The sequence below is a fragment of the Oncorhynchus keta genome, chromosome 23 (assembly GCF_023373465.1).
Source record: "Oncorhynchus keta strain PuntledgeMale-10-30-2019 chromosome 23, Oket_V2, whole genome shotgun sequence".
Taxonomy (NCBI): domain Eukaryota; kingdom Metazoa; phylum Chordata; class Actinopteri; order Salmoniformes; family Salmonidae; genus Oncorhynchus; species Oncorhynchus keta.
Genome location: NC_068443.1, coordinates 48243010 through 48255747, shown reverse-complemented (window position 1 = coordinate 48255747; position 12738 = coordinate 48243010). Strand labels below are relative to the sequence as shown.

General features: G+C 40.7%; 1 protein-coding gene across 1 annotated transcript in view; it reads left to right on the top strand.

Annotated features, from left to right (window-relative positions):
• The window catches only part of fam49ba (family with sequence similarity 49 member Ba), a 40074-nt gene that overhangs the window by 11295 nt on the left and 16041 nt on the right, over positions 1-12738 (top strand). The window contains exons 2-5 of the mRNA XM_035800588.2: positions 4924-5013; positions 6793-6914; positions 7642-7747; positions 9071-9207. Coding sequence (XP_035656481.1) covers positions 4941-5013; positions 6793-6914; positions 7642-7747; positions 9071-9207 — 438 coding nt within the window. The 5' untranslated portion in view covers positions 4924-4940. The remainder of the gene's footprint in view (positions 1-4923; positions 5014-6792; positions 6915-7641; positions 7748-9070; positions 9208-12738) is intronic.

Sequence of the window (12738 nt, the reverse complement as noted above, 5' to 3'; positions counted from 1 at the left end):
GAGGGGTAAACTACAAAGATACACAGATACATGGGTATGCAGTAGACTAGAGGGGTAAACTACAAAGATACACAGATACATGGGTATGCAGTAGACTAGAGGGGTAAACTACAAATATACACAGATACATGGGTATGCAGTAGACTAGAGGGGTAAACTACAAAGCAGGATCAAGGAGTTAGCCAGCAAATGTTCCTAAATATTATTAATTACATTTTTGAAATGTAAGCTTTAATTAAGTGGGCATGATCTAATTGATACAACCAAACACACATATTGAAGTTAAGCTTTCTTAACGAATCAGAACATCTGTAGTTCATTTTGGTTGCTTATCAAAGTTAAGCTTTCTTAACGAATCAGAACATCTGTAGTTCAGTTTGGTTGCTTATCAAAGTTAAGCTTTCTTAACGAATCAGAACATCTGTAGTTCAGTTTGGTTGCTTATCAAAGTTAAGCTTTCTTAACGAATCAGAACATCTGTAGTTCATTTTCTGCTTATCAAAGTTAAGCTTTCTTAACGAATCAGAACATCTGTAGTTCAGTTTGGTTGCTTATCAAAGTTAAGCTTTCTTAACGAATCAGAACATCTGTAGTTCAGTTTGGTTGCTTATCAAAGTTAAGCTTTCTTAACGAATCAGAACATCTGTAGTTCAGTTTGGTTGCTTATCAAAGTTAAGCTTTCTTAACGAATCAGAACATCTGTAGTTCAGTTTGGTTGCTTATCAAAGTTAAGCTTTCTTAACGAATCAGAACATCTGTAGTTCAGTTTGGTTGCTTATCAAAGTTAAGCTTTCTTAACGAATCAGAACATCTGTAGTTCATTTTGGTTGCTTATCAAAGTTAAGCTTTCTTAACCAATCAGAACATCTGTTTTTGTTTCTTATATGCTTTTGTTCCAACCCAGCAGTAACACCTGATTCATCAAATTGTGGTTCTATCCTTTATTTAAACAGGGAGTCCTATTAGAAATGAGTGGTTCAGGGTGGTGATCTGAAGACCATGATTAGCTGCACACATTCTGGCCTAGTAGGTCTATATATGATAGAGTATGCGTACGTGCGTTCAGTATAAATCAAGCTATTCTGTAAGAACAACAGACAGACCAGATTATATACAGTACCAGTCAAAAGTTTGGACAAACCAACTCATTGAACGATTTTTCTATTTTTTAAAACTCATTTCCACATTGACAAATAATAGTGAAGACATTAAAACAATGAAATAACACATATGGAATCATGTAGTAACCAACAAAGTGTTAAACAAATCAAAATATATTTTATATTCTTCAAATAGCCACCCTTTGACTTGATGACAGCTTCACACACTCTTGGCATTCTCTCAACCAGCTTCAACTGGAATGCTTTTCCAGCAGTCTTGAAGGAGTTCCTACATATGCTGAGCACTTGTTGGCTGCTTTTCCTTCACTCTGCGGTCCAACTCATCCCAAACCATCTCAATTGGGTTGAGGTCGGGTGATTTTGGAGGCCAGTTCATCTGATGCAGCACTCAGTCACTCTCCTTCTGGAGGTGTATTGGGTCATTGTCCTGTTGAAAAACAAATGATAGTCCCACTAAGCACAAACGAGATGGGATGGCGTATCGCTGCAGAATGCTGTGGTAGCCATGCTGGTTAAGTGTGACTTGAATTCTAAATAAATCACTGACAGTGTCACCAGTACAGCACCCCCACATTCTCAAATTCTCCAGGTCGCAATTGTAAATGAGAACTTGTTCTCAACTTGCCTACCTGGTTAAATAAAGGTGAAATAAAATAAATAAATAAAAATGTGGACTATTCAGACCAAAAGAGAAATTTCAACCAGTCTAATGTTCATTGCTCGTGTTTCTTGGCCCAAGCAAGTCTCTTCTTATTATTGGTGTCCTTTAGTAGTGGTTTCTTTGCAGCAATTCAACCATGAAGGCCTGATTCACGCAGACTCCCCTGAACAGTTGATGTTGAGATGTGTCTGTTGCTTGAACTCTTGAAGCATTTATTTGGGCTGCAATTTCTGACGCTGGTAACTCTAATGAACCTATCCTCTGCAGCAAAGCTAACTCCGAGTCTTCCTTTCCTGTGGCGGTCCTCATGATGGCCAGTTTCATCATAGTGCTTGATGGTTTTTGCGACTGCACTTTCAAAGTTCTTTAAATTCTCCGGATTGACTGACCTGCATGTCTTAAAGTAATGATGGACTGTCATTTCTCTTTGCTTATTTGAGCAGTTCTTGTCATTATATGGACTTGGTCTTTTACCAAATAGGGTTATCTTCTGTATACTCCCCCTACCTTGTCACAACAGAACTGATTGGTTCAAATGCATTAAGAAGGAAAGAAATTCCACAAATTAACTATTAACAAGGCACACCTGTTAATTGAAATGGATTCCAGGTGACTACCTCATGAAGCTGGTGGAGAGAATGCCAAGAGTGTGCAAAGCTGTCATCAAGCGAACGGTGGCTACTTTGGAGAATCTGAAATATAAAATATATTTTGATTTGTGTTTACACTTTTTTGGTTACTACATGATTCCATATGTGTTATATCATAGTTTTCGATGTCTTCACTATTATTCTACAACGTAGAACATTTTAAAAAGAATGAAAACCCTTTGAATGGGAGGAGATGTGTCCAAACTTTTGATTGGTACTATACATGTATAAAAATCAATCATTTTGGATTTACTGTATGCTACAAACATATCTAAAATACTGTTTGTTTGAATTACTGTCTGGGCAGCATTTAAAAAACCTTAATATTCTCAACTTTCCTTTTAACAATTTCCATGAGTAGATGACAATATGGATGTGGATATGAGGTCAACAGCACGAATAAGCATTAATCACCGTAATCACAAGCTGCATTCTGTCTATTTAGAATATCACAGTTTTTTTAGGGCATTGTCTGGGCTGCATTGCATGTGTAAAACCCAATTCCACTGGGTCAGACGTTTACATACACTAAGTTGACTGTGCCTTTTAAACAGCTTGGACAATTCCAGAAAATTATGTCATGGCTTTAGAAGCTTCTGATAGGCTAGTTGACATCATTTGAGTCAATTGGAGGTGTACCTGTGGATGTATTTCAAGGTCTACCCTCAAACTCAGTGCCTCTTGCTTGACACCATGGGAAAATCAAAAGAAATAAGCCAAGTCCTCAGAAAAACAATTGTTGACCTCCACAAGTCTGGTTCATCCTTGGGAACAATTTCCAGAAGCCTGAAGGTACCACATACACCTGGACAAACAATCGTATGCAAACCGCTCAGGAAGGAGACGCGTTTTGTCTCCTCGAGATGAACGTACTTTGGTGCGAAAAGTGCAAATAAATCCCAGAACAACAGCGAAGGACCTTGTGAAGAAACGGGTACAAAAGTATCTATATCCACAGTAAAACGCGTCCTATATCGACATAACCTGAAAGGCCGCTCAGCAAGGAAGAAGCCACTGCTCCAAAACCGCCATAAAAAAAAGCCAGACTACGATTTGCATCTGTACTTGGGGACAAAGATCATACTTTTTGTAGAAATGTCCTCTGGTCTGATGAATCAAAAATAGAATTGTTTGGCCATAATGACCATCGTCATGTTTGGAGGAAAAAGGGGGATGCTTGCAAGCTGAAGAACACCATCCCAGGTGTTGGGGGGGTGGGGGGGGAATCATGTTGTGGGGGTGCTTTGCTCCAGGAGGGACTGGTGCACATCAAAAAATAGATGGCTTCATCAGAAAGGGAAATTATGTGGATATATTGAAGCAACATCTCAAGACATCAGTCAGGAAGTTAAAGCTAATGGGTCTTCCAAATGGACAATGACCCCAAGCATACTTCCAAAGTTGTGGCAAAATGGCTTAAGGACAACAAAGTCAAGGTATTGGAGTGGCCATCAAAAAACCCTGACCTCTATCCTATAGAAAATGTGTGGGTAGAACTGAAAAAGTGTGTGCGTGCAGGGAGGCCAACAAACCTGACTCAGTTACACAAGCTCTGTCAGGAGGAATGGGCCAAAATTCACCCAAACTTATTGTGGGAAGCTTTTGGAAGGCTACCCGAAACATTTGTCCCAAGTTAAAGAATTTAAAGGCAATGCTATCAAATACTAATTGAGTGTATGTAAACGTCTGACCCACTGGGAATGTGATGAAATAAATAAAAGTTGAAATAAATCATACTCTACTATTATTCTGATATTTCACATACTTAAGATAAAGTGGTGATCCTAACTGACCTAAGACAGGGAATTATTTATGGATTAGATGTCAGGAAATGAAAACTGAGTTTAAATGTATTTGGCTAAGGTGTATGTAAACTTCTGACTTCAACTGTATGTATTTTCGTTTGTTACATCAATTAAACCGTGCCCATTTCAAGCTTATCCATCTTCAAAATAAAAAGTTATTTCAGAATATTTAGGCAAGTTAGCTGGCTAACTCATCGATCCTTCTTTGTAGTATAACCCTGTGCTTACGATGAATTAGTCAGGTTAAGCCCTGTTGTAGGTGGCAGTTGGCAGTGAGGGAAGAGTTAATGTGGTGTCGCACGAACGCTTGACACACACACACACACACACACACACACACACACACACACTCCTCTCCCCCTGTTCCTGTACCCAAGTTGCAGCTGTTTTCTGTCACGCTCTCTGTGGCGTCCAGATGTGTCCGTCGTGACTGAACAGGTGGCTGAGAGAGGGTTAGGCAGGCACGTACGCACACGCATTTTACACACTCAAACAAGCAGACTCGGTTGTATGTTAATCTTGAAGTCGTCATGCAATATGCATGTTTTTTTCTGGACAGATGGTCTCACAAAGACACACAATCACACAGACGTACGTGCCCCGCAATGCCCACAGGAATGGTGAGGGTACTAAATAAGGATGAGCCTGTCATGCATGTCTAATGTTACCCACCCCCCTGTGTTTAGGTTCTTGATTTGCCAGTATGGGGAACCTGATCAAGGTGTTGACCAGGGATATAGACAACAATGCAGGGAATTTCTTCCTGGACTTTGAGAGTAAGTGATTTACACGCATTCATGCACACACCACATCTATAGCGTCACTGAGTCCTCCAAAGAAAAAAGTACTGGTAGGGTGGTGTATTGGGGTGAAATGACATTTAAAAAAAACGTGTTACTTTCATTTCATTTCCTGAATTGACTACTCTAAACTACCCAAGCCTAAAATATCCTCAGCCCTGATGCTATCTAGAAGTTGTCTAAAAGATTGCGTTCCATGCATTCAGCTCGTCCCTGTACAAACTCAACCATGTTATTAGCAAAGTATCAAATACATGGCCCTCTTTTTCCTCTTAATTCTGGTCCAACATATTGGAGACTACTTATGACTTCCATCCGGTTCAATTCAGATCCTTGATTTGCATAGTTCTCTTAAGGCAACAATTCATGGTAAGGCTAAAATACCAGTCTGTTCTATTGATCCACGTTTCCATAACAACTGGAGTTTTTTTTCCTCACAGAGTATCTGGTGAATCTATTGGATTGGGATGCGAAAAGCATAGGAGCATCGTGCTTACCTATCAAATTTAGATCAAATATTTTTAAGGGCTTCAAAGGCACAGCAGGGTCTGGATATGCTACCTGGCATGAAATCTGATTGGAGGATCAGATTGTGCCTTCAAAAACCTCTCCCAGCTCTCTCTATTCCCCCCTCTCTCTCTCTCTCACTCTCTCATCTAGGAATTTGCAGCTTAGGTCAGTTTTTGGAATTAGCTGAGCGTTAGTTTATGGGATTTTAGCAGGGCGGGAGAGGGAGAAATGCAGAGAAGCGAGTCGGGATTAAAAAAAATCTGGTAGAATGGATCAAATAATCTTTAGAAGGCCCGCGTAGGTAGGATACAGAGAAGGAAAGAGGTACCTGCTCCGTGACAACAAAAGGATTAATGATCCTATTAAATAGGACCGGGGAGACTAGCCCATACAAGATGCATTTAGTCAAAAGAAACATTACGTATCAAATGTACATTTAACATTTAAGTCATTTAGCAGACGCTCTTATCCAGAGCGACTTACAAATTGGTGCATTCACCTTATGACATCCAGTGGAACAGTCATTTTACAATAGTGCATCTAAATCTTAAAAGGGGGGGGGGGGGTGAGAAGGATTACTTATCCTATCCTATGAATGAATACAAGAAGGCATGTGTTGCTGATGAAATGATGCAAGAGCACCCCCGAGTGTACAAAAGCTGGCAAAAATGGGCTTGAAATTTTTAAAAAAAAAATCCCTAATAAAAAAATCCATAATTTGATATTTTTTGGAAAAAGCTCTCTGTTTTTCTTTCTTCAGACATCGGGGAGTAGGGTGAGGGAGTAGCCATGCCCTTTGGGGTGAGGGGACGAGCTTGGGTGGGAAATCATACACACTATTTCTAATGTACAGACAATCAAGTTTATTTATTTATTAAACATCTTATAAATGGAATCATTATTAAACACTATAAAATAGTTGTTTATAAATGTGTGAATACCTAGGTCACTAACTTTACAAATTTACTTTACAAATTTGGGAGTAATTATTACTAAATGATGAATAAACTATCTACTAATCCATTATAAATGCTTTATTACATGTTATTATTAAGTGCTGCCCTGCACTATTTTAGTCTGTTTTGCATGTAGAGATAATTAACAACTAAAAAGGAATCACACCAAAAATTGCCCAATGCTCTCACTGATGCACAGACGAATACTGGTACTCTGCGTCACTTTGTTTCAACATACTATAAAAGTCGTATCAATGTTTGCTCTGAATTGCTTCCTGACTTACTCCAGATGCCCAGCCTACAGAGGCAGAGAGGGCAGTATGGGAGCAGGTGAACGAGGTACTCATGGAGGCTCTGGCTATCCTCGATGACCTGCAGTCCTACAACGGAGCAGGAGAAGACATACGACAGGTGGGTTAAGTTAATAAAACACCAGAGTTTGGTTCAATTTCCTCAATCTTAGCAAATGTTCTGGGGAAAAAAATACTGGAATATTTTTTTATTTAATTAATTTAATTTAATATTTTAGCTTTCTCGTGCAGAGGTATTCAACCTGAGGTCTGCGGCCCCGAGGTACAGCAGTTAGTAGGCAATATTATTTTTTAAAAACATTTAAAAAATATTTTATGAATGTACCTTCAGTATTCATATTTTTTAAGATGTGAACTTTATTTCTCAATAAATATTGAGCAAATTACTCATTACAGTATCTGCCAGGCTTTGAAAAAGCTCCCACGAGTACCTGGCAGCTGGTTAGCTTTCTTGACATGGACATTTTGCTAACATATGATGGGGGTCCCCGTGTCGCCTTTTGCACGACATTTTAATACCACTGAATTAAACGCAAAGGACATTTAGAAATGTTATGCCAAACTCTTGTGGCTTTCATTACCAGAAGCCAATTGTGGCTTATTACAGGCCAGTGTTCGGGGTTGCCATGGAAACAGGGGAGCCAGTTGTGTCTTCAGCTACTGATCACTTTTTTTTCTGTGCAAATGTTCCGAATTCTTCTTACAAATGTTTTTGTGTTTGTTGTTGTTTGTCGTTCAAACCGTCTCATTGTGTGTAAAAGGGGGTCCATTGAGGAGTTTCATCTGACATTGTAATCCTCTCACTCAACTCATTCACTCTCACCCAGGCGATACAGAACCCAAGTGAGGACCAGGTACAGGAGCGAGCCTGGGCTGCTGTGGTCCCACTGGTCGGGAAACTAAAGAAGTTCTATGAGTTCTCTCTGAGGTTGGGTAAGTATGCCTTGACAACCCCAAAGCGGTCACAAGTGCTGTGAATAGAGACATTTTACTCCTACTTTTATGGGTAAAAATAAAAGCGTCGCACGAAGCCTCTTTAGTCATAATAGTCACACCTCGTCGACAGATATTTAGGACACACGTCATGAGCTGTTCTAACCAGTTACATGCAACGGTAGGCTATCCATTGCGACTTCCATTTACATGATGTGCCTAAATACACATGACCACTAGGCTAATACATAATCATCTTTTTATTTTGATTATTTGATCAACCTACATGTTATTTCAATTATATTCCTTTGGAGCACAACATCACGTTGTTAAAAGATATGCCTTAATTGGGCATGCCTATAAGTTGGGCAATTGACAGCATCTAGGGCAGGGATGGGTAACTCCGTCCCCCCTTTTAACACCCTCGGATCAATTTCCAAATTATTATTATTATTATTTTTGGTGGGGGACTCAGTTGGGGGTCTCAACTTACTGTTGTGAGTTAGGATAGTATATAGAATACACAAGGTGCACATTCTAGTTACAGTGCCTTGCAAAAGCATTCATACAAAGGGGGATTCAAATGGGTTTAATTGTAATTTTTTGGTCAACCATGCACACAAAATACTCTGTAATATTCAAAGTAGAAGTAGAAATATATATATTTTCAAGATTAATATAAATGATAACTAAAACAGTCTTTGCATAAGTATTTATCCCCTTTGTTTAGGCCTAAATTACTTCAGGACAAAAATGTGGCATATCAAATCCTGCCCTCTCTGGCTTTACCGCTCTGTGATTTCTCCTCCATCCTTCCATTCTCCTTTACTGTAGCTCCATCTGTCCTTCTCATATTCATCATTTCCTGTTACACTACTCCATGTCCTAGTTTTACTTTCGCCTACTTTCACCACTCTCCCTCCATCTCTAATCCACCTCTCCAAGTTCTCATTTAACTTGCATCTTCCCCTCTTTTTACTCACTCCTTGGCTATGTCCCTCCATCTTTTCCTCCACCTCCTCTGTCCATCTATCCTGATCGCATTCATCCCATCTGGCCTGCATATGCTCATTCTAATCCCTCCATGTCATTTCTCTATCTCCCACTTTCCCCTCTCTTTCACCTGGTCTCCCTCCCTCTCTACCCTCTATTTTCCTCTCTCCCCCTGTATATCTATCCATTATATCCCCTATTTTCTTCCCTTACTTTCTCTCTCCCTCCCTTTCACCATTCACCCCCCCCCGTTCTCTTTCTCCATTCATTCCCTTTCTCCCTTCTTTCTCTCACTTCCCCTATTCCATCCCCCCCATCTCTTTGATACAGAGGGGTCATTGCATGGTCTCCTGAAGGCTCTGACGAGCGCTCGCTGCAGTCCCACCCAGCATCTGGAGCAGGAGCAGGCGTTGGCTCGACAGTTTGCAGAGATCCTGCATTTCACCCTGCGCTTCGATGAGCTCAAGGTACTTCTATCCCCTCCAATGAACAAGATAATACAGAGTGCTTCTTCCTTCTTTGCTTTTATGAAATAATCTCCTTATCATTTTATCTTAAAATGTACACTTAAAATAAACATGTCAAGTGAATAATAAAATGCTTTTTCTTACACTCCAAAAAGCTTTAAATTATGAGAGTAGTCAGAATGCTCACCACATATCAATTATCACACTGGAGAGGTGAGAAGTAATTGTGGCAATGTGTAGCCTTCCCCAGGATACTCCTCCCTGTAACAACATCCAATGCTGCCACAACTCTTAACAAAATGTATGGATATCTGACTTTTTTTTGTGTTGAAATGTACAGATTTTTGTTAGTTTGCTCAGTCTAAGTAGTACCTGGTGAATACACACAGGTAACAGCAAGGAAGCATTGCCCTCCACTCACCCTGTTCACTTATAAGCAATAGCTTGACCCCTAGACCTATTTGCAATTGAGAGAAAGTAAAAATATGCACAACCCCAAACAAAAGCAAAGCACCTTTAACGTTAGCCAGCAGATTCCAACATTACCTTTACGTTTGATTACACCGAGCTGCTAGTTCATCCTGAAAATTGTTCTTTTTTTGTCCACATGCTAGCTAGCAGTAGCCAATGTCGCCATTGTGGAATGGCAGTGTCAGCCAATCAGCTTCTTTGTTGTTCAACGTGACGTACCATTTGATTAAATCTGCTGGTTACTTTAAAGGGGCAATAAGCAGTTGCTACAGCCATTTTTTTTAACACTTAGAAATGAATATTACCTACTGATCCTTGAAGAATATAACTTATTTGTTTCTAAACAAAGGAAATGTAAACAAACATCATATAGCCTCAAAACATGGTGAAAACTATAATTGTGATATCATGGATGTTCAGTCCCTGCATCCATAGCTGCGCTAATGAGTTACATTTCTCTAGCCCAATCCCCCAACAACCATCCCCCAAATGGTTGTTGACATACTAAACAATCCTAAGGGTGTGTTTCAGCATGATATAGATAACGTTTCATGGGGTAGCCTGGTTGGGGAGGGGTTTTTGGAGGAGGGTGTGGTAGAAGTTAGGATTGATTTGGTTTAGAGTTTTATTACCATGGTGGTACATTATCTATATCATGCTGAAACACACCCTTAGGATTGTTTAGTATGTCAACAACCATTTCAACAGTAACATCTGTTACCCCCGTTATCTCTTTTGTTGTCTCCACAATAACCTTCAACCTGGCAATTCTGCTTTCCACAACCTGAGTTGTATTGATAACCTTACCAGAAAAAGCTATGAAGTCAACTTTATTCATTATCAAATTGTCCTTTGACAGCGTACATTTGACAGTGTACATTCATGAGCAGCCATAATAGCTCCATCAGTCTGCCAGTAGATCCACTTACTACAGAAGCAGGCATAGTAGCTCCATCAGTCTGACAGTAGATCCACTCACTACAGGAGCAGTCATAGTAGCTCCATCAGTCTGACAGTAGATCCACTCACTACAGGAGGAGTCATAGTAGCTCCATCAGTCTGACAGTAGATCCACTTACTACAGGAGGAGTCATAGTAGCTCCATCAGTCTGACAGTAGATCCACTTACTACAGGAGCAGGCATAGTAGCTCCATCAGTCTGACAGTAGATCCACTCACTACAGGAGCAGCCATAGTAGCTCCATCAGTCTGACAGTAGATCCACTTACTACAGGAGCAGCCATAGTAGCTCCATCAGTCTGACAGTAGATCCACTCACTACAGGAGCAGGCATAGTAGCTCCATCAGTCTGACAGTAGATCCACTTACTACAGGAGGAGTCATAGTAGCTCCATCAGTCTGACAGTAGATCCACTTACTACAGGAGCAGTCATAGTAGCTCCATCAGTCTGACAGTAGATCCACTTACCACAGGAGCAGCCATAGTAGCTCCATCAGTCTGACAGTAGATCCACTCACTACAGGAGCAGTCATAGTAGCTCCATTAGTCTGCCAGTAGATCCACTTACTACAGAAGCAGGCATAGTAGCTCCATCAGTCTGACAGTAGATCCACTTACTACAGGAGGAGTCATAGTAGCTCCATCAGTCTGACAGTAGATCCACTCACTACAGGAGCAGCCATAGTAGCTCCATCAGTCTGACAGTAGATCCACTCACTACAGGAGCAGCCATAGTAGCTCCATAAGTCTGACAGTAGATCCACTCACTACAGGAGCAGCCATAGTAGCTCCATCAGTCTGCCTAGTAGTTCCACCAATCTGTCTTACAGCCTCTGCGTATGATACATTCTGATTGTTTCTACATCTCTGGGCCATTCTTTACTCTCTCTGTACCTGGCATCTACCAAATGCTGCACTAAGTTCACCCCCACAATTACAACAGTTAACCTTCACATTGCTTCCACAGTCACCGTAATCATGTTTTCATCCACACATCTTGTCTTTCCTTTCCACTGAGCAGCTACATGACCCATTATTTGGCATTTGAAAGACCGCAATGGGGACGGGACAAATTCTCTGATATTGAAACTAAGGAATCCTATCTGTAGTTTTCCAGTCAATTCCTTCTAAAACCTCAGCAGCACTGATTAGCTTTCACTTCTTTGTCCCTCTTTCCTACTGATCAACCTGTTGGCCTCAATCACTCTGCCTCCCTTCACATTTTCTTTAATATCTAGTGGACATAGGTATTGGGACCCCAGTGAAAACTCCTCTCAATCTAGCATAAGCACCAGGGACCTACCTTTTAATCTTCTTCGCATCAAGTTTTTACATTTTCAGCTACCACACAATATACCAATATACCACACAGCCTGGCTACCACACAATATACCAATATACCAATATACCACACAGCCTGGCTACCACACAATATACCAATATACCACACAGCCTGGCTACCACACAATATACCAATATACCACACAGCCTGGCTACCACACAATATACCAATATACCACACAGCCTGGCAACCACACAATATACCAATATACCACACAGCCTGGCAACCACACAATATACCAATATACCACACAGCCTGGCAACCACACAATATACCAATATACCACACAGCCTGGCTACCACACAATATACCAAGCAGCCTGGCTACCGCACAATATACCAATATACCACGCAGCCTGGCTACCACACAATATACCAATATACCACACAGCCTGGCTACCACACAATATACCAATATACCACACAGCCTGGCTACCACACAATATACCAATATACCACACAGCCTGGCTACCACACAATATACCAATATACCACACAGCCTGGCTACCACACAATATACCAATATACCACACAGCCTGGCTACCGCACAATATACCAATATACCACACAGCCTGGCTACCACACAATATACCAATATACCACACAGCCTGGCTACCACACAATATACCAATATACCACACAGCCTGGCTACCACACAATATACCAAGCAGCCTGGCTACCACACAATATACCAAGCAGCCTGGCTACCGCACAATATACCAATATACCACGCAGCCTGGCTACCGCACAATATACCA